A 23,445-nucleotide genomic window follows, 5' to 3' on the forward strand; every position below is an offset into this window, starting at 1 on the left:
CTAAACCATATCACTAAGGACTACATCTAAACATCTTTTAAAGACCTCCAGGGGTGGTGACTACCACTTCCCTGGGCAGCCCATTCCAATGCCTAACAACCCTTTCAGTAAAGAAGTTCTTCCTAATATCCAACCTAAACCTCCCCTGGCGCAACTTTCGCCCATTCCCCCTCGTCCTGTCACCAGGCACGTGGGAGAATAGACCAACCCCCACCTTGCTACAGCTCCTTTAAGGTACCTGTACAGTGCGATAAGGTCGCCCCTGAGCCTCCTCTTCTCCAGGCTGAACAAGCCCAGCTCTCTCAGCCGCTCCTCGTAAGACTTGTTCTCCAGACCCCACACCAGCCTTGTCGCCCTTCTCTGGACTCTCTCGAGCACCTCCATGTCCTTGTAGTGAGGGGCCCAAAACTGAACACAGTACTCGAGGTGTGGCCTCACCAGAGCCGAGTACAGGGGGACAGTCACCTCCCTAGCCCTGCTGGCCACGCTGCTTCTTATACAAGCCAGGGTGCTGTTGGCCTTCTTGGCCACCTGAGCACACTGCTGGCTCATATTCAGCCCACTATCAACCAGTACTCCCAGGTCCTTCTCTGCCAGGCAGCTTTCCAACCACTCATCTCCCAGCCTGTAGCGCTGCTTGGGGTTGTTGCGCCCCAGGTGCAGGACCCGGCACTTGGCCTTGTTGAACTTCATACAGTTGACCTCAGCCCATCGGTCCAGCCTATCCAGATCCTCCTGCAGAGCCTTCCTTCCCTCGGGCAAATCAACACATGCACCTAACTTGGTGTCATCTGCAAACTTACTGAGGGTGTACTCGATCCCCTCATCCAGGTCATCGGTAAAGATATTAAAGAGGAGTTTAGGAGTTAAAAGAGGTTAGAGTTAAAAAAAAGAGTTTAGGAGGTAAAAAAAAAAGAGTTTAGGAGTTAAAAGTTAAAGAGGAGTTTAGGAGTGCTTGACTTGGTACAGGCCAGTTAAGTGAATAAAATGCACATCTGAAAAGTTCTTACCTTTCCACTGAAGGAAAGAATATTAATGATTAGAAAATACAAATTCATAAGTGGGGCTGCTGAAGTTGCTTGGTTTTAAAAAGCAAGAACAATCCTCCCCCCCAAAAGCAGGTCTAGAGCATGAATCAACTCCCTCTGCTTCCGCTTGAAGCCCCCCAGAACTGAACCGACAATATTAGAAAACAGTGAAGAGTTTAGGGAAGGATGTTAATCTCTGTGCTGTGATAAAATACCTAATGACTGCAGTCTGTCTTGTATACAGTCAATGAAATAGGTTAAAGGTGTAAAATGAAAATTAATGAAATACTATTACATTTCTTGCCAAGAAGAAATAGCAGGTTCTTTTAGAGGTGGTGTGTTTGTGGGTACTGCACTCATGTGCATGTACATTTAGTACATGTAAAGCTGAAAGTCTAAAAGCTGATTACGGAGAGATCACATATCCTGCTCAATTACCCTTTTTAAAGTATCACCTCATTGTCAGTAAAGAATTATAAATAGTAGCCATTGTATACTGTGCTGTGCAATGAAGGCAAGCATAACTTCACCTTTGTTTATAACCTAGTCTCCTTGACCTGGTACTGGTCATTGTAGTAAGTTTACATGTGGATCTTTTAATGGATGGGAATAAGTGACGAGTGTATTAGATACATGCCAGCTGTTTATCACCAGGGGAAGTTACTCCAGTTGCACGTTTTGAGGTGTCGTTGCCTATATGGACTTGATAAATACAAAAATAACCCCAAATTAAAATGATACTGATTTTTCCGGCATGGGAGACTTGCAGAAGTCTAGTGAATTTGAGTTCAGATAGGGATGGAAATAAATGGAGAGCAGGATGTTATGGAACGTGGGAGTGTGAAAAAAGTAATCTAAGCGTTAGAAATGGAGAGTGGTATGCTGGGGGATGCGGGAAGGCAAAAACTTAAAGAAAGATAGGGACACAAAAAGCAGGCTAAATTTTAGAATGCCAGTAGGAGAACAAAACATACAAAGACATAAAGGGATCTTCCACATACTGTTTTTCCGTACAGTGATTTGTACAAACCCAAGCTAGGAGAGATGTGAAACTAATGAAATAGGTGGCTAACAGCTAACTCACAAGCAAAATTTAAGGTAACAGGGTGTGGCAACAAAACCATGGATGCATATGTTTTGCAGAAGGAGAAAATGAGGAATGAGATAGCAAAATCACTAGAAAGCTAGCCAAAGCTGAGTTACTTGTATTTTGGAATAAGTTTTTTGTAAGATTAAGGAAGGATTTTGTGAACAATAGGTTTTACTCCTTGTTGGCACATGGTGAGGTAGAGTTGGAAATTACACCTGCCGAAGCTAAATTATATCTGTTAGTGGCACAAAGACCAGTCCTTTCATTAGTTCTGTATCTTAGTATGAAACAAAAATATTTCTTTAACCATTCTTAATGTAATCATGGAAATGAAGGGAAATGCCAGTCATCGTTCTGTATCTACTGCATGCATTGATTCTGTTGAAAAGGCTTTGGAGAATGAGGGGTGATACAATTGCTGTTGAAACACTGACATGTGAGTTAGAAAATCCATGTGCTCTTTCCCTACATTTGCAGTGTGACTAGAAAGTCAGTAATCAGTTTCCCCATATGCTAAATGGGAGTAATGATATTTTATTACCAGAGTAGCTTTGCTGCTCTAGGTTATACTTGTGTAATGTAATTGTCTACAGAGAACCTGTGGATGGATCAACACAGGAGGATGCTAGTATGGTGTTAAGTGGTAACTTGAAAAAATGTGTTGTAAATTCAAACCGGTACGTTGCTTATGGTAGTGTCCCTTCTGGGTGAGGGCCAAGTAGTCTTAAGGGAGTGGAGAGAAAAAGTAAACATCCTTTTTGTGCCTTTTATACAAGCATGGGCAGGGGATTTTGAAAACCCTTTTTCAATTTGAAACATACGTTGAATCTCAGATGTTGTTTAATAGAAGATTGTTCTCTTCAGTATATGTAATGTTATTTTATTTTACTTTTCAGTGGAAACTGAGCCACAATGGAGGCTGTCATTTCAGATAGTCCTCCAAACCCAAGCTGCAAAATCATGACTTTTAAACCTTCGATGGATGAATTCAGGGATTTCAACAAATACCTAGCATACATGGAATCACAAGGCGCTCATAGGGCTGGAGTTGCAAAGGTATGTAGAAGGAAAATTGTTCCTAATGCACATTTTCCTAGTATTTTTATTTCACTGATTGCAAAACTTACCTCGTTAATACTTATCTATTCATTGAAAATCATTTGGAAAAATGTTACTACTCTATTTTTCTTGTAAGAGCTTTGTAGTATTTCTGTTTTATGGAAAATAATGAAGATACTGTTCTCTTTCCAACCTTCAATTGTTTCTATCTTTACAATGACAAAAGGGCATCTCTTCCTAAGGCAGATCTAAACTGGTTTTTTTTGTAATGCACAACTAAATAGGGAAGTGATAGCATAACCTAGAAAATCCTTATCTATCAGATGTTGAATTCATTCCTTTGGGGTGGCATATAACTTCACTGAAGTAGATAATCCCACTAGTCAGTGGTTGCATATGTGAAGACAGTGAACCACTGTTGGAATTCAGATTGTTTACTTTTTAATGGTGATTGTGTTATATTTTTTTTATGGCAGTATCACTTAGATTGGACAAGACCCTTAAGATCATCACGTCCAACCATCTACCTCACTACCAACTCTATCTCTAAACCATGTCCCTAACTGCCACATCCACGTGTTTCTTAAATACCTCCCGGGATGGCAATCCCACCACTTCCCTGAGCAGCCTGTTTCAGTGCCTAACCTGTGTGGAGAAACCCTTCCTGATAGCCAATGTAAATCTCCCCTGGTGCAACTTGAGGCTGTTGCCTCGTGTTCTGTCACTTCTCTCTTGAGAAATGAGACTAACACACACCTCACTGCAACCCCTTCCAGGTAGTTGTAGAGAGCAGTGAAGTCTACCCTCAGCCTCCTTTTCTTCAGACTAAGCATCCCCAGTTCCCTCAGCTACTCCTCATAGGTCTTATTTTCTAGACCCATCACCAGCTTCATAGTTCTCTGCACAAACTATAGCAACTCAGTATCCCTCTTGTAGTGAGGGGCCCAAAACTGAACACAGTACTCAAGGTTCAGTCTCACCAGTGCAGAGGGACTATCACTTCCCTAGTCCTGCTGGTCACCCTGTTTCTGATGCAGGCCAGGATGCCGTTGGCTTTCTTGGTCACCTGGGCACACTGCTGCCTCATGTTCAGCTGGCTGTTGACCATGTTGTGGTTTAGCCCGGCTGGCAGCCAAACACCACACAGCCGTTCGCTCACCCTCCCACCTCCCTCTCCGGGATGGGGGAGAGAAACGGGAAAGTGAAGTCTGTGAGTTGAGATAAAGACAGTTTATTAAGACAGGGAAAAGAATAACAATAACAATAATAATAATAATAGTATCAATAGTAATAAAGTGTACGAAATAAGTGATGCACAATGCAATTGCTCACCACCCTGTTGACCGATGCCCAGCCTATCCCTGAGCAGCCGGCCCCCCCCCTCCACCCCGGCTAGCCACCCCTATATATTGTTCAGCATGACGTCAGATGGTATGGAATACCCCTTTGGCCAGTTGGGGTCAGCTGTCCTGGGTCTGTCCCCTCCCAGCTCCTGCTGCATCCCTAGCCTGCTCGCTAGCAGGACAGAGCGAGAAGCTGAAAAGTCCTTGGCTTGGTGTAAGCACTGCTCTACAACAATTAAAACATCAGCATGTTATCAGCGCTCTTCTCATCCTAATCCAAAACATAGCACCCTACCAGCTACTAGGAGGAAAATTAACTCTGTCCTACCTGAAACCAGGACAGATATCCACCCCTTATTCCATACCATTTATGTCATGCTCAGGTTACACTCTTTCCAATACCTTCTAATTAATCACCATTTTCATCTATGATATATAGCAACCATGGTAGTGATGACATACAGTGTTATATGTGTTGTGGTTTAGCCCGGCTGGCAGCTAAGCACCACACAGCCGTTCGCTCACCCTCCCCCCTCCCTCTCCGGGATGGGGGAGAGAAACGGGAAAGTGAAGCCTGTGAGTTGGGATAAAGACAGTTTATTAAGACAGGGAAAAGAATAGCAATAATAATAATAATAATAATAATGGTATTAATAGTAATAATGTGTACAAAATAAGTGATGCACAATGCAATTGCTCACCACCCGTTGACCGATGCCCAGCCTATCCCCGAGCAGCCGCCCCCCCCACCCCGGCTAGCCACCCCTATATATTGTTCAGCATGACGTCAGATGGTATGGAATACCCCTTTGGCCAGTTTGGGTCAGCTGTCCTGGGTCTGTCCCCTCCCAGCTCCTGCTGCACCCCCAGCCTGCTCGCTAGCAGGACAGAGCGAGAAGCTGAAAAGTCCTTGGCTTGGTGTAAGCACTGCTCTACAACGATTAAAACATCAGCATGTTATCAGCGCTCTTCTCATCCTAATCCAAAACATAGCACCCTACCAGCTACTAGGAGGAAAATTAACTCTGTCCTACCTGAAACCAGGACAATATGATAATTAACATACTACAATTCAACTCATGGGCTATTCTCACCCAATATTAGGTCCCCTTGAGGTACACACCGGACCTCCCCATTCTTTTGCATTACCCACCAAGTGCATCCAGGTCCCTGGGCAAAAGCAATCCCACGAATGGGTTTGCCTTTTCCTGAGGCAGGAGTAGCCCAGACTGTCTTACCCAGCATGTTTCTTACGTGCACTACAGGAACTTTATCCCCTTCTACAGTGCGTAACAGGTTTGATTGGGCAGGTCCAGCTCGGTTGGCAGATCCTCTAGTATTGACTAACCAGGTGGCCTTTGCCAAATGTGTTTCCCAATTTTTGAATGTCCCAGCACCCATTGCTTTCAGTGTAGTCTTCAACAGTCCATTGTATCGTTCAGCTTTCCCGGAGGCTGGTGCATGATAGGGGATGTGATACACCCACTCAATACCATGTTCTTTGGCCCAAGTGTCTATAAGGTTGTTTCGGAAATGAGTCCCATTGTCTGACTCAATTCTTTCTGGGGTGCCATGTCGCCATAGGACTTGCTTTTCAAGGCCCAGGATAGTGTTCCAGGCGGTGGCATGGGGCACAGATATGTTTCCAGCCATCCGGTGGTTGCTTCCACCATTGTAAGTACGTGGCGCTTGCCGTTGCGGGTTTGGGGGAGTGTGATGTAATCAATCTGCCAGGCCTCTCCATATTTGTATTTCAGCCATCGTCCTCCATACCAGAGAGGCTTTGACCGTTTGGCTTGTTTAATTGCAGCACATGTTTCACAATCATGAATAACCTGTGCTATAGTGTCCATGGTCAGGTCCACCCCTCGGTCACGAGCCCATCTGTATGTTGCATCTCTACCTTGATGGCCTGAGGTGTCATGGGCCCATCGGGCTATAAATAATTCACCTTTATGTTGCCAGTTCAGGTCCACCTGAGCCACTTCAATCTTAGCAGCCTGATCCACCTGCTGGTTGTTTTGATGTTCTTCAGTAGCCCGATTCTTGGGCACATGAGCATCTACATGGCGTACCTTCACAACCAGGTTCTCTACGCGGGCAGCAATATCTTGCCACAATGCAGCAGCCCAGATGGGTTTGCCCCTGCGTTCCCAGTTGTTCTGCTTCCATTGCTGTAGCCACCCCCACAGGGCATTTGCTACAATCCATGAATCAGTATAGAGATAGAGAACTGGCCACTTTTCTCGTTCAGCAATATCTAAGGCCAGCTGAACGGCTTTCACTTCTGCAAACTGACTCGATTCACCTTCTCCATCAGCAGCTTCTGCAACTCGTCGTGTAGGACTCCATACAGCAGCTTTCCATCTCCGATGCTTTCCCACAATACGACAGGACCCATCAGTGAACAGGGCATATTTCTTCTCATTTTCTGGTAGCTTGTTGTACAGTGGGGCTTCTTCAGCACGGACCACCTCCTCCTCTGATGATATCCCAAAGTACTTGCCTTCTGGCCAGTCCATAATCACTTCCAGGATTCCTGGGCGACTGGGGTTTCCTGTTCGAGCCCGCTGAGTAATCAGTGCAACCCACTTGCTCCATGTAGCATCAGTTGCATGATATGTAGAGGGGACCCTTCCTTTGAACATCCAACCCAGTACCGGCAGTCGGGGTGCCAGGAGGAGCTGCGCTTCAGTACCGACCACTTCCGAAGCAGATTGAACTCCCTCATATGCTGCCAATATCTCCTTTTCGGTTGGAGTATAGCGGGCCTCAGATCCTCTGTATCCCCGACTCCAAAACCCCAGGGGTCGACCTCGAGTTTCCCCAGGTTCTTTCTGCCAGAGGCTCCAGGTGGGACCATTCTCCCCGGCTGCGGTGTAGAGCACATTCTTTACATCTGGTCCTGTTCGGACTGGCCCAAGGGCTACTGCATGAACTATTTCCTGCTTAATTTGTTCAAAGGCTTGTCGTTGCTCAGGGCCCCATTCAAAAGCATTCTTCTTACGGGTTACTTGGTAGAGCGGGTTTACAATCAGACTGTAATTTGGAATATGCATTCTCCAAAACCCCACGACACCTAGGAAAGTTTGTGTTTCCTCTTTGCTAGTTGGTGGAGACATAGCTGTTATTTTGTTGATCACATCCATTGGGATTTGACGACGTCCATCTTGCCATTTTATTCCTAAAAACTGGATCTCTCGTTCAGGTCCTTTAACTTTATTTTTTTTTTATGGCAAAACCAGCCTTCAGAAGGATTTGGACTATTTTCTTCCCTTTCTCGAAAACTTCCTCTGCAGTTTCACCCCACACAACGATGTCATCGATGTACTGCAGGTGTTCAGGAGCCTCCCCCTGCTCCAGCGCAGACTGGATCAGTCCATGGCAAATGGTAGGGCTATGTTTCCACCCCTGGGGCAGCCGATTCCAAGTATATTGGACTCCCCTCCAAGTGAAAGCAAACTGTGGCCTGCACTCTGCTGCTAGAGGGATGGAGAAAAATGCATTAGCAATATCAGTTGTGGCATACCACTTGGCTGCCTTTGATTCCAGTTCGTACTGGAGTTCTAGCATGTCCGGCACTGCAGCACTCAGTGGTGGCGTGACTTCGTTCAGGCCACGATAGTCCACTGTTAGTCTCCACTCACCATTAGACTTTCGCACTGGCCATATGGGACTATTAAAAGGTGAATGGGTCTTGCTGATCACTCCTTGGCTCTCCAGTTGACGAATTAGCTCGTGCATGGGAATCAGGGAGTCTCGGTTGGCGCGATATTGCCGCCGGTGCACAGTTGTGGTAGCGATTGGCACTTGCTGTTCTTCAACCCTCAGCAGCCCCACAACAGAAGGGTCCTCTGAGAGACCGGGCAAGGTAGACAACTGTTTAATGTCCTCTGTCTCTAAGGCAGCTATGCCAAAAGCCCAGCGGAACCCTTTTGGGTCCTTGAAATATCCTCTTCTAAGATCTATGCCAAGGATGCACGGAGCATCTGGGCCAGTTACAATACGGTGCTTTTGCCACTCATTTCCAGTTAGACTCACTTCAGCTTCCAATACAGCTAACTGCTGGGATCCCCCTGTCACGCCATAAATACAGATGGGCTCTGGCCCTTTACAGCTTGATGGCATTAGAGTACATTGTGCACCGGTGTCTACTAGAGCCTTATACTTCTGTGCGTCAGACGTGCCAGGCCATCGAATCCACACAGTCCAATAAACTCGGTTGTCCCTTTCCTCCCCCTGGCTGGAGGCAGGGCCCCTCTATTCCTGGTCAGAATCTTCGTTTCTGTGTGTAAAAGACTGCCTGCTAGAAGTTGGAGCAGCAGACTTTTCAGAGAACCCCTTTTTCCCGATTGTTTTCTTTTGCAACTCACGTACCCGTGCCTCTAGGGTCTCAGTAGATTTTCCATCCCATTTTCTCATGTCCTCTCCATGGTCACGTAGGTAAAACCACAGGGTGGCGCGGGGTGTGTACCCACCATATTGTCTTCTTTGCACGGATGAACGTTTACCCCTAATAGCCGAGACGCTGGTTTGTACAGGTGGGGAAGAAAATACACTCTCTTCAAGTTGGTGGACCTCTTCAAAAAGTTTCTCCAAAGTATTCTCTTTTAGTTGGTGGCCACTGGTTTGTTCAGGTGGGGGGGAAGATAAATTCTCTTTAAGTTGGTGGAACTCTTCAGAGAGTTTCTCCACAGCCGAGACGCAGGCCTGTAGGGAAGAGGAGAGATTTCCTTCGTACTCCTGGAGTTGTTTAGCCATGTCACCCACTGTGGGATCTTCACCGTCTTTCCAGGTTATTATTGACAATGTGCTGGCCCATGATGATGGTGCATTCCGTACAAACTTCCGCCATATGGGTCGAGTACACTGGACTTCATCTGGATCTGTGGATGTTTGTGCATCGTCTAGGTCCTTATAAATTACTTCCCGTACGGCTAATTCCCTCAGGTACTGAATTCCCTTCTCCATGGTGGTCCACTTGACTGGTAGACATACAAGTTCTTCCTTGTAGGGATACCTTCCCTTCACAGCTAACAGGAGACGCCTCCAGAGGCTGTGAGATCGTGCTCCATCTCCAATTGCTTTGTCAATGCTTGCATCTCTAGCAAGGGATCCCAACCGCCTGGCTTCCCTGCCCTCTAATTCCACACCATTGGCTCCAGTGTCCCAGCACCGGAGCAGCCAGGTGACAAGCTGTTCACCTATACAGCGACCAAAATCTTTTCGCACATCTCGTAGCTCACGCTGGTATAGGGTTTGGGTAGTTACTGTTGATTTTCTGTTGATTTTCTGTTGATTTACTGTTGATTTTCAATCCCCGGTACCCCGGTCCTCTTCTGCTGGGCAACTTTCCAGCCGCTCTTCCCAGGCCTGTACTGCTGCATGGGGCTGTTACAACCCAAGTGCTGAACCCAGCACTTAGCCTTGTTGAATAGCACGTAATTGGATATGACCCATCGATCAAGTCAATCCAGATTCCTCTGCAGAGCTTTTCTATCCTTAAGCAGATCAGCACTCCTGCCTGACCTGGTGTCATCTAAAAACTTACTGACACTTAATTACACTCAGTCCCCTCATCCAGATCATTAATAAAAAAGTTAAACAAAACCAGCCCCAACACTGTGCTCTGGGGCACACCACTTGTGACTGGCTGCCAACCAGATTCAACTCCATTCACAATGTCTCTCTGGGCTTGGCTGTTAAGCCATTATTTTGTCCATTGAACAAGCAGTACATCTGTCCAAGCCACAAGCAGCCAGTTTCTCTAAGGGACAGCTGTGGGAAACAGTATCAAATGCTTTGCTGAAGTCCAGCTAAACAACATCCACAGCCTTTCCCTTGTCCACTAAATGGGTCATCTTATCACAGAAGATCAGGATAGTCCAGCAGGACTTGCCTTTCATAAACCAAGGCTGACTGGGTCTGATCTCCTGGTTGTCCTGTACATGCCATGCAATAGCATGATCTGCTCCGTGACCTTCCCTGGCACCAAGGTCAGAGTGGCAGGTCTGTAATTCCCCAGATCCTCCTTCCTGCCGTTCCTGTAGATGGGCATCAAACTCATCAACCTCCAGTCAGCTGTGATCTCCCATTTTTAGCAAGGACTGTTGGTAAATTATTGAAAGTGGTTTGGTGAGCACTTCTGCTAGCACCTTCAGCATCTTTGAGTAGATCCCATCCAGCCCTGTGGATTATAGTGTTGTTGTGTAGTAGGTTGTTAACCATTCCCATTATGATTTTAAGGGCTTCATTCTGCTCCCTGATTTGGTCTTCCAGCTCAGCAGGCTCGGTACCCACAGAACAATTGGCCTGAGTAATAAAGGCTGAGGCGAAGAGGGCACTAAATACCTCAGCAGTTAAGTGCACTATCTACCATTGTATTGCCCTTCAAACAATGGTATATCCAGGATCTTAGAGCAGGTATTCCTTCCCTAATGGAGAGTGATTGTCAGAGACAGTTACTTAATGTTACATCATATTTGTGTCTTACATGTTTGGTCACTTTTCAAACCAACTGTGCACAGTGCAGGTTTGGAAATCCTAGCGTAGTTATTTTAAGTAGCCACTGGGAACAGCTCTCTTTATCACTGGGTTTAAACTAATAGAGCAAAGTGAAGACATTTAAAAATTGAGAGGAGAGAAACAAACCCTCTGAGACACTGAACCCTGCAAATTTTCAAAAACTTGCGGTTTATTTTCCTGCTGACTTTTGAGAGTAGGGTGCATATAGGTGATATTTTAAACCGTTCTCTACAAACAGGAGTAGAAATGTGATAGAAAAAACAGGAAAGCCTGAGCTCAATTTTCACATGTTCAACCGTACTATGGAACCTGTTTGTTTGTGTGGGAATGAACTGTTACAGACTTCTCATCTTGAACAGTGAAGTTAACAGCAAATTCATCATAGTGACATCTATTGCTCAACAGATCTACGCCATTAACGTGTATGTGGGCAGGAGATTCTAGCTCTATGTTATTCTGTGGATTACATACGTGGACTTTTGTCATTAAAAAAATACCATTTTCATATTGTTTACATAAATAGTTTTATTTCAGCTGTTAGTAGTTTCTAATGCTGTCACTTGGGGATCTACCCAAAAAAATAAAAACTGCTTTATGACCAGCCACTATGGTTTCTTTATTCATAGTTGACCTTGGCTTGTTTTCTTTGTTATTTTGTGTATCAAACAACAGGTATGCTTAAACTGTATTCCTTGCTATCTGTCTCTATATGGAAAAACTATTATATGTGCCAGTGTTTCCCTATACTATATTTGGGGAAAAAAAAAACCACAAAACAGAACAATGAACTAGTTTTGTTTAAAACCAGGAATATTTTTTGATGAGCTTTTTATTGTGTACTGTTTGCCCCACAAGTTAACTAATCTTTTCTTGCAATAGTATTAACAAATAAACCTCACTGAGAAACAAAACCAACCTCCTATTTCATCTTAAAGGAAAATGAAGTAAACTGTATTTACCTCTTTGACAGTTCTCATGAAATGCATCATCAGATACGATACTATAATTCTTAAAAAGGCTATGCAAAGGTATGTTCTTATTGTTTAGATCATAATAAGAAGAGCTTCAGTTATTCCCTATCATGACGGTAGGAAGGCTCTGCAGAGGGATGTGGATAGGCTGGATCAATGGGCCAAGGCTGACTGTATGAGGTTCAACAAAGCGAAGTGCTGGGTGGTGCACTTCGGGCACAACAACCCCATGCAGTGCTACAGGCTGGGGGAAGAGTGGCCAGAAAGCTGCCGATCAGAAAGGGACATGGGGGTATTGGTGGATAGTCAACTGAATATGAGCCAGCAGTGTGCTCAGGTGGCCAAGAAGGCCAACAGCATCCTGGCTTGTGTCCAGAGTAGTGTGACCAGCAGGAACAGGGAAGCGATTGTCGCCCTGTACTCAGCTCTGTTCAGTTTTGGGCCCCTCACTACAAGAAAAACATTGAGTTGCTGGAGCATGCCCAAAGAGCAGCGAAGGTGGTGAAGGGTCTAGAGAACAAATCTTAATGAGGAGTGGTTGAGGGAATTGGGGTTGTTTAGCTTGGAGAAAAGGAGGCTCAGGGGAGATCTTACTGTGCTCGGCAATTACCATAAAGGAGACTACAGCATGGTGGGGATCAGTCTCTTCTCTCAGGCACTAAGTGGGGACAAGGGGAAGTGGCCTCGAGCTGTGCCAGGGGAGGTTTGGTTTGGATATTAGGAGAAACTTTGACACTGAAAAGGTTGTGAGGTACTGGAATAGGCCACCCAGGGACGTGGTTGAGTCACCATCCCTGGAGGTCTTTAAAAGACCTTTAGATGTTGAGCTTGGTTTATGTTTAGTGTAGTCAAGAAACTTAGTCAAGAAACGTATAGATGTAGTGCTTAGTGACGTGGTTTAATGGCGGACTTGGCAGTGCTAGTTTAAAGGTTGTACTTGGTGGTCTTAGAGGTCTTTTCCAACCTAAATGATTCCATGATTGATTTTTTGTGTGTGTTTGTGTGTGCTTGTTCTATTCTTACCTGTTAAAGATTGAAGCAGCTAGAAACCCTGTTCAGTGTCTTCTTGGTACAGGTTCTACGCACTCCTGAGGCTGCTTGTATACTTAAGACTGACCAGGTGTCTAAAACTTAAGTCCAGTGCACTAGCCATTTGTGTGTATGTACTTTAGGATGTTGTGGGAAAGAAATTCTTCTGTATCTTGGCACTCTTGGTTGCAAAATTTCAGCCAGTAAAAGTGAAGAAAGATAATGAATTTGTCTTCTTGAAATAATGGAAAGATTGTATGTTTTCAGTTTATTGATTGAAGACATGATGACTGGGGCTTCAGTCATTGCTCTCATTTGGTTCCTTATCTCTGTTCTGGTTCGTTTTCTATCATCCAGCAATTAAATGAAGGTGTAAAACCAGATGATATAAATATAAAGAAAATACGGTGTCACTTCAGAAAGAGTGTCAGTGTTTAATATGTTTGGTTTTGTAGATTTCTAACTTTTTTGTAAAATTTTTGAAGTTGAAACACTTTAAAGGAACACTGTAATGAGGCAAAGTAGTAGTAATCTTTTTAGGTTAGGCATATGAATGTGTGAACATGAGTATTTTTTTAAATACTAGATGGAACAGTGATTTCTAGCAGATGTCTCAGTATTTTAAAGAGTGGTAGTGCAGACGGCTGTGGAATGGATGTAAGCATGTAACATGACGAACTTTAACACTAGCCTAGTCAAAATGGAATCTGTGAAACGAAATTATGACAGTAAAATAACAGAGGTCAGGCTGTGGTCTTTACTTATTCTTTCATATTTACCCTGGTGTAATGCTGCAAGACTGTAGATTAGAGTCCTGTAACTGAGTTGAAAATGAATACATTTTAGTAATGAAATACTTAAGAGCTGTAACATGTTTCAGGATTAGAGTGAAAAGTAGGTGGTAAATTTTAGGTTGTTTATTTATCTAATGCTTTTTAAACTATATTAATTCTTAAGTTTTCAAGCTGTGTTTTTTCATAGGTACTTAAATACAAACTGAAACCTGAAAATTATTTCCTGACAAGATGATGTGCTGCTTCCTCAAGGGCAAAACGGCCAGTGTTTTTGCTATTACAAAACTACAGCTATTTATTTTGTATCTTTACATTGACTATGCCATTCGTACTTCACTTCTGAATTACGTGACTATTAGATCTCATTAGCAGATAGTAGACACGGAAAAACTTGGCTATAGATGACTTCTCTCAAATTTTACACGTGTACAATTAAGAGAAACTGGAAATTAACTTACTCTGAAAAATAAATCCAAGATTTGATTTTTCGGAGTTTGATACTACTCTCATAGTTCTTGGAAATTCATGCTGTTTCTGTTGAAATCAGTAAAACTGAACATATGTTTAGGGCAGAATTTGGCTATGTAATCACGGATTTCTGATATTTTCAGAGTATACTTGGGATTAGTTTAAATTAAATGCTCCTATGCTTGTATGACTGAATATGTATACGTCCTCTCTTTTCTCCAGATAGCCCTGGTACAACTGGTCTTGGGGGGGGATATTTTTGGAATGAAATGGATATATCTAGATTGCTAGGATTTTCCTCCCATTCCATCTGTCAGATCATAACTGTTCAGGAAGCTCTTCTCCATAGGACAGGTTCTAATGATTCCCAGGAGCACTGAAATTACCTTTCTGTCTGTATTTATATGCATACAGGGTATCTGCTGACCTGGGTTTACAGAACACCTGGACTAACGTATATAGTAAGAGAATACTAAAACCTTTTAAAAAAATCATATTTCAGTTTTACTGTGACTGAGGGAAGGGCATTTGTAACCATGAAATGTAGGTCTGTTTTCACCTTTCTCTACTTGCTCTAGAAATAGTGGTTAAAGCATCTTTAGCTGTTTCCACCCTGCTAGTTAGTTTGATGCATATTATATAGTTGTCTTAGCACTTTATATATTCTGATTTTTCACTGTATTTTTAAAAACTATATATAAAATCTCAACAAACCAAGGAACTAAGTATTTTTAAAAACAAACCTTATGAAGTCAGTAATTCGTACTGCAAAAGTTGAAGGGTCACTTCCTGAGTTCTGGAAACTGGACTTTAAAAGAACAGGGATAAAATAATTTCTTCCCTTTCGATGGTAATGTAAAATAAACTCAGGAACTAATTGATATCAAGTATAGAACTATGGGATTTATAATCTCAAGTGTGAATGCAAAGAGAATAGATTACAAGAAGAGCTTTCTGCAGTAACAGCCATTTAACCTCTGAACAGGGATCATAAGCAGAGCAGGCATACAGTTTAGCTAACACTTCAGGTTATATATGAAGATGGGGGGAAAAGATCACCTCTTACCTGTGCGCAGAAGAATATGTGTATATAAATGAGGATAAAATGAATGTAAGGCTTGTATGTACTATGAGAGGAAAAATAAAATGTAGTGTGCTTTGGTTGGGGTGGCATGAAGTAAGTGTGTCTGGAGAAGGTATGTCAAAGCTTATAGACTTGGAAAGTGGGGAAAAAAAAAAGAAAACCACAAGACCCATGTATGTGGGGCTGAGGAAACTAGCAGAGAATCAAATGACAGTTTCTGAATGACCGCACTACTGAAGGATAAACCAGCAAAATTATGTGTTTAGTAAAGCTAAATCAGGTACGCAAAAAGAAAATAGAGGTCTGTGGGTTGTATATGAATAGGGTGGCTGGGCTATAAAGCATTTTTGCTGTTGTGTGCATGGGGAGAAGACAAGATTGCAACTGAGTAAAGTCAGGTTAGAATTTTGTGTTAGAAAGATTGTAATGCTACTAGGACAGCATAAGCCACAAACGTAAAAGGAAAAACATAAAGGCTGTAAGATTTCAGTAAAACCAAAAGAATTATGAAGGACAGCAAGCTGTGTGGTGCAGCTGACTTGGAGGAAAGGGATGCCATCCAGTGGGACCTGGACAGGCTTGAGAGGTGGGTCTGTGCAAACCTCATGAGGTTCAACAAGGCCAAGTGCAAGGTCCTGCACCTAGGTTGGTGCAATTCCAAGCACAGGTACAGGCTGGGTGATTGAGAGCAGTTGCGTGGAGAAGGACTTGGGGGTACCGATGGATGAAAAGCTCAACATGAGCCAGCAATGTGCACTTGCAGCCCAGAAAGCCAATTGTATACTGGGCCACATCAAAAGAAGCATGGGCAGCAGGGCGAGGGAGGTGATTCTCCCCCTCTACTCTGCTCTCATTAGACCCCACCTGGAGCCCTGCGTTCAGCTCTGGGGCCTGCAGCACAAGAATGATGTGGACATGTTGGGGCTTGTCCAGAGGAGTGCCACAAAGATGATCAGAGACCTATGAATTCTGGCTGAGTGAGCTGGGATTGTTCAGCCTGGAGAAGAAGAACTCTGAGGAGATCTTATGGAGGCTTTTCAGTACTTAAAGGGGGAAAGCTGGGCAGGGACTTCTTATCAGGGGTGTGTTGATAGGGCAAGGGGTAAAGATTTTAAACTAAAATAGAGTAGATTTACATAAGATGTTTGGAAGAAATTCTTCGCTCATAGGGTAGTGAGGCACTGGCACAGGCTGCCCAGAGAAGCTGTGGATGCCCCATCCCTGGAGGTGTTCAAGGACAGGTTGGGTGGGGCTTTGGGCAGCCTGGTCTGGTGGGAGGTGTCCCTGCTTGATGGCAGGGGGGTTGGAACTGGGTGATCGTTAAGGTCCCTTCCAACCCAAACCATTCTGTGATTCTGTAAAGTTCCTAGTACTATGCATGAAATAAACGATTGAGGCACTGGAGAAACGATATTAAAGCCATTCCCAGAGTAGATGATATACTGTGGCATCCCTAGAGCAAATCAGCTAAAAATTTTCATTAGGTTTTTGAAAGTCTGGAATGAGTTCTAGGCATAGATAATATATTTTAATTTTTCTTGTACAGAGGATCTTGAACTTAAAAAGGAAAATCAGGAATGAAAGCAATAGAAATGAAAAACAAGGCACACTGATAGGTTAGTTGCTCTTTCTGGAGAAGGAAGTGTTCTGGAGACTGAAACTGCATTCATGTAGAGTGAAACAGTTAAATGAATTTGCAATCAAATTGGCGAGTAGAAACATGATTTTGGAACACGGCACTGAAAATATGTGTTGGCTAGCAGAAGCAAAAAAAACTTTTAAAGAAAATTTTGGATGAAACTAGCCACTTGGACATAGTAGCCAGTGCCATTCATAATCAAATGTAGGACAGATTACTAATACGTGAAAGAGGATTTACCAGAAATTTTATGCATTAGTACCACTCTGAAATAACCTAATTTCTGCAAATGTGCAGCTTTCATGGAGGAGACTGAGTGGTACTTTGTAACTATGACATCCCTTATATAAAACAGAATACTTAACACACTGAGTAACACAGGGTAGTGTTAATATGCCTAGGATGTTTGCTGTACGTATGTAGATAAATTGAGAAAGCCTTGCCTTAGTTTTTCCTTTTTATATTTGAGTATTGAACTAATTGGTTGATGATTTTGATCTAGGTTGCCTCCATGTCATAAACCTAACTTGCCTGACTTCAGAGAGGTTATTATTTTTAAAAGGAGTGTGAAGAGACTTTGTTAGGATGGATCAGTGGTAAAAATACAGAGACTTAGTTACTATTTTCAACTCTCATACTGACTGTGACTGTGTCACTTTGGACATGATGCTTTAATACCTCTACATCTGGCCCTGACCTTTGTTAGAAAATGTAAATTCTTTGTGTTGGAGACTCTATTTTCATTTAAAATGATGTTTAGCATATCAGTACTCACACAATTCACTTTTCTAATGACTACTCTAACTACAACAGTAATAAACGTCTTCCAGCTGAAAGTGGATATTTTGAACCAGTATTCACAAAAATGTTTTTATTGCTTAAAACACACTGACCTTGAATTAAATAAGGTAATGCAAATTTTGCTTTTCAGTATTCATCTAGTTGAGCCAAACGTATAAGTTCATGCTTAATAATCATGAAAATGGAAATCTCTGTGATTTATATGCATATATTCTGAATGCATGAGTACTTTGCTTCCAAACTAACATTTTGTGTTTTGCTTATGGGAGTATAACTTAAGATTTGTGTGAAAGAAATAAGTAGGAATCACAAGATGATACACTCACTTTTTCTCTAAAAGCCAAAAACACTCAAACAAGCTCTTGAGTCCCTGTACAGGTAAAGTCACATGGTAGTTGAGAAGGAAAAGAAGGATTTCCATCCATGTAAAAACTAGATAAAGAAAAAGTCTGTTTAAAGTAAAAATGTTAGGTATGGAAGTATATTACTACCTGATAATTTTTCTTTACCTTGGTATATCTACGTAAGTATGTACTTGCTACCAGTGCATATTGGTGTTGACCAGATTTCTTTGCGGGATAGACTGTTGAGTACATGTGCATTACAATCTGCACACTTGTGTTTGTTTTCAAAAGGTAGCAAACGATCTCAGGATCTAGGTGATTTTTTTAAAATTATTTTTAAAAGTATTTTTTTTTAGGATTTTTACTTTCTGTGAGTGATGTCATTACAATCTCTAATGATGAGTGGCGCAAAAGTATACGTCATTCAGTATTTTTGGCAAGTAAAAGTAAAAAAAGGTCACAAAAAAAGTCAACAATAACAACAAAAGCCCCTCTGATTTGTTTTAAAACTTGTGATTTCAAATTTAGAGAATTTTTTTGTTTTCAGATTATACTTAAACAGAACATTCAAAATTACACAGCCTGTTAAAGAGCACTTCTGTGACTACAGGCTTCTTTGAAATTTCTAATGGCTCTAATTGTCACACTAATAGCTACTGAGGAGTTTTTGTAGACTTTGGACAGATCTCTGATATCTAAAATAAGTGTTAACTTTACAATTGGTTAATCTGCACATAGCTTTAATATTTAATTATGAGCTTTAAATTATGTTAATATAAAACCAGTACATCTTAATGAGTCCAAACTCCTACTGTAATAGAATTGTACCCTGCAGTTTTATGTGAGTTATACAGACAACAGTTATCTGAAATAGCTGGAATTTAAAAAATTTTTCATTAAAAAAATGAAATTATTCATACTGTATACACCAAACAACTTTTGGACAAAGGACTGTCAAGTGTGTATGAATCTATTTTTTTATACTGAGGATAACAATTTTGTATCAGAGCACGTGATGCTTGTGCATTATAAGGCTTTCTGACTGTTAAAGATTCTGTCGAGTTATGTATGTGTTTGTTTGCACAGTTACACATGATTGAATTGCTGTGGATTAGTGAGTTGGTGCTTGTGAACTGAGGAACGGAAGGTGATGCTATGGCTCTTTTGAATTGGTTTTTGTATCATCTAGGAGCGTTTACATGGTCACTTAGTTATGTGAAACAGCTGGTAAGCAGTAAGTTCATCGTGTAGGCATATTTGACCATTTCTTTGGATTTTCCAGAATATTTTGAATTGGTATGGCAACTGTTGACGTTCACATTTTTTTTTTTTTGAATTTTTAGGTTATCCCACCAAAAGAATGGAAGCCAAGAAAACATTATGATGATATTGAAGATTTGGTAATTCCTGCTCCAATTCAGCAGATGGTCACTGGCCAGTCAGGGCTCTTCACACAGTATAACATTCAGAAAAAGCCAATGACAGTGAAGGAGTTCAAGCAGCTGGCCAACAGTGACAAGTATGTATATGGGGGCCCTTACTTAAAGTGAAAAATGTTTATTTGTTCCTATAATGTGATTTCTTTGAAGAGTGATATGCTGCTAGTGTTTTTTATTTATTTACTCACTTGATATTTTCCTGTCCTTTAAGTTGTGGAAGAATACCACAATATGAAGTTTACTTATTTCTGCTGTAGAAAGTGGCTGGTACTATGGTAGCAAGAAAGCTTCTGAAAAACCTGACACATGATATTTTCTTTTTGCTCTCTACCTGTTTTTCTGTCTGTTCCAACAAACACATATATTGGAAATAATGAAGATGATACAGACCTATATCTCAGTTTTATTTTGAATACCTTTATTAATGTGTAATATTTACTTATTTGGCCTAGATACTGGAATGACCTAATATTTAATTCTGAAAAAAAAAAACACACCCCAAGGTATTTTTAAACACACTTAAATTTTTTTTTACTAATGTTAGAGAATGCAGCTGTGCATAGTGTACCTCCATGTTCTGCTTATGGCAAAATGGCTATTAAGGAAGGAAAAAAGGGTACTATGAAGGGCTAAGTAGTATACTAAAAAGCTTCGAAGTGTTGGGCATTCCAAGAGGGAATGTAAAAGAATAAATTCTACCTCATTACTTCCCGTAACCTGATGGGAAGTGGTTTCTTCATGGAGACTCAAAGAGTCTTAGAGAGAAAAGGTATTTGAATGTAATGAATTAGAGAAAACAATGTAACACTGGACTGGTTTGAAGGAAAGTTTCTCTTATAAGTTAATTTAAGAAGTTAAAAGATATGGAGAGAAATCAAGATCAGGAAAAACGGGTAGATGCTCTTAAAGCTCTTAAAGAGGCTCTTAAAGAGGCTTCTCAGCAAATGTTTGATAATATCTATTCCTTTGTAAAAGTGCAAAACTGATCTCCTTTTTGAATTAAAAAAAAAAGGATCAGTATGTTTCTTCCGTATATTACTTGTGAAAAACTGATGCTATCACATTTGGAGTTTTCTTTTACTGATAAGTAGGAATGGAAATGTGTTTTGTAGTTGTACAAATTATTTGTTCATTAACTGTTAGAGGGAAGAATGAAGTACAAAACCTCTGTAGTATGTGAAGAAAATTATTCCTATGTTATATATTCATATATATATGCATTTGATTAACTTATGATAAGATGAGAAACACTAATTTCTTGAAATAGGTTTGAGAATGCATAATACCTGTGAAGGCTTATTATGTATCATGATGTTAGTTATGTTTATTTTATTTCTTATCATGGAATATATTTTGGAAGCATATCTGATTTAAATTTTCATACTTGTTTTCCTGAAAGCAGTTCATGACTTCATAATTAAAATTAAGAACATTTGGGAGGACCTGTATTACTAGCTGTGTGTTTCTTTCTGAATATTTGTAACTGCTCTTGAGAAAATGTCATATAATCTCTTATCTCTTAATACAGGCTATTTTTCTTAAACTGTTAAGCAGCTGAGAGACTCCATTCTCCTATAAAAAGACTTCTGATCCTTAATGAAGAAAGCTTCTCTGTTATGGACAGCTGCTTTTCCTGAGAATTGTGATGCTATCCCTTTCTTTTAGAAAACAGGGAAGAGCCTTGAACATCTGAATGAAAATCAGAGTTTCATTTAAAACAATTGTGTGTGCCCAATCTAATGCATTCCATCTTTTATGTGTTTAGGCATTGTCAATTCACCATTTAACCAAGGTGCTTCTCCACTATGTTTTCTGGGAAATATGGGCATACCTGCATTCCATAATTGAGATACTTGTTATGCTGAGTTTATGTATCCATTTCACTCAGAGCCAGTCAGAAATACAGGCTGATTTCTGGAGCTATATCATGAGAAATAATTGCAACAGCAACTCTGTTGCTGAGAATACTTTAAGATGTGTTTTTTTAACTAGTTTTGTTTGCTTTCTTAAGTATCTTGTTTTCATTGCATGAGAGAAGTTTTTGTACCACTGTTCTAAACGTTCCTTCTATTAAAAGCTTTTCCCAGGGGAGGAGGAAGAGAGCAAAGTACTGTTTTTGTCTGGCATAGCTGCTGCTTGGAGGAATTAGTACACTAAAACTATTTCACGGGGACTTGTGCAGGCCCTGTCTCTGACTTTGGAGAGCTAGTATTGAGGCAAAAAAATAGCAAATACTTGTCAATTGTCAGAGAAGTGGCTCTTCCGTATGTGTTTTTTTCAGAAAAGGAACAAAAAGAAGGCTCTCAGCCTGAGGGCAACCAGCACATGTTCTGTTTAGCTGCTGTTTAGATTTAAGAAAATATTATATGGGTAGGTGTATAACTTCAATGACTGCAGCTGTCACGTAAGGAAGTTACATTCTGTGGTAAACTATGAAACTAGGAATTCAACTAGTAATTGCTCTCTTTAAGGGGATTTGAAATAGTGATCTCTTAGAATTCAGTTTGCAGGATCAAAAAAGCATAGTCCATCGTGAAGGTGGTTGTTGAAAGACTATGCTGAACATTTGCCTTACCTCTTCCTCTGCAGATACTGCACCCCAAGATACATAGATTATGAAGACCTGGAACGTAAATACTGGAAGAACTTGACTTTTGTGGCACCAATTTATGGAGCAGATATCAATGGAAGCATTTATGATAAAGTATGCATAGCTTTTTATGAAGTTTCTCTTCTAGCCCCCTCTTAACGGGTAGTATACTTAAAGGATACATTCTTGTTTTGTGGCTGAGAATCTGTCTTGTTGGAATCTTTATGTTACTTACTTTAAAGACTCCAAGCAAGGTTGAAATTAACTGTACATCTGCAAAGACACTTCTATCCTTAGACAGTAGGGTTTTGATATTCTTCCTGGTCATAAGACTGCCCTTTAGCCATTTGGAACTCTTCAGGGCTTTGAGATGCCTTCCTGTTAATATATTTATTAACATTTCAGTATGCATTCCATACAGTGTACCTGTGTGGAAATTCCGTGATATTTTAAGTAACTTTAAAATTAAAAGATGAAATATTTGATTTATTTCATTGAGGAAAAATGATAGCTGTACTTTCTACATGTTTGGAATGTCTATGATTTCTGTGAAATGAGCTTATGACTACTGTATACCTCTGAATCAAGATAGACAAAAAGGGAGCTTCCTAAGGAAATGAGTTTTACGGGATACTTGTGAAGATCTCCATGGATAAAAAGGGACATAACACGCATCTTATTATTAGAATTACAGAAGATCTATTGGTATCAAACTGGCTATATAAGCAGTGATAGGAACTAGATAAATAGAATTATTTAAGTAATGAGATGAATAGAGGAAATGTTAGTGTTTCAAACAAGGTTTGAAGATTTACAAAATACAGGACTAACTTTTATCCATGGGAGCCTGTCTTCTGTAGAGTTCTTCAGTTCTTTCATGTCCTATGTAACTCCCTTCTCCAATCATTTAAAAAAAAGGTAGAATTTCCCTGTGGCAGATGGTCTGAGGCCCCACTAATATTTCATATTTCTTCACAGAAGACAAATTACTGAAAGACTCTTTTGTCCAAAGATAAATGCAGTCAGCCAAGATAGTTTAAGGCAATTCATTTTTTTTTTACTTTTTAAAGACATATATAAATAAATGTCAAGTGATCTTTTGTTTAGTGACAGCAGCAAGTCAAAATTTTACTGTGTGTCAAAGTAGCTGTATAAAAACGATTAAGAAAATTACCTCAGGATTCTGCTTTGGGGTGTTCCAGTGAAGAGCCACTTCAGATGCAGATGACAGCTGTTTTTTG

At 41.1% G+C, this 23,445-nt stretch overlaps 1 protein-coding gene across 9 annotated transcripts in view; it reads left to right on the forward strand.

Moving 5' to 3' along the window:
* The window catches only part of KDM4C (lysine demethylase 4C), a 296,942-nt gene that overhangs the window by 10,471 nt on the left and 263,026 nt on the right, over window positions 1–23,445 (forward strand). For all 9 annotated transcript variants that reach the window (XM_035567672.1, XM_035567676.2, XM_035567671.1 and 6 more), the window contains 3 exons: window positions 3,015–3,174; window positions 19,519–19,694; window positions 22,204–22,318. In XM_035567672.1, the coding sequence (XP_035423565.1) occupies window positions 3,031–3,174; window positions 19,519–19,694; window positions 22,204–22,318 (435 nt within the window). In that variant the 5' untranslated portion in view covers window positions 3,015–3,030. The remainder of the gene's footprint in view (window positions 1–3,014; window positions 3,175–19,518; window positions 19,695–22,203; window positions 22,319–23,445) is intronic.

This window comes from Cygnus atratus, chromosome Z (genome assembly GCF_013377495.2).
Source record: "Cygnus atratus isolate AKBS03 ecotype Queensland, Australia chromosome Z, CAtr_DNAZoo_HiC_assembly, whole genome shotgun sequence".
Lineage (NCBI taxonomy): Eukaryota > Metazoa > Chordata > Aves > Anseriformes > Anatidae > Cygnus > Cygnus atratus.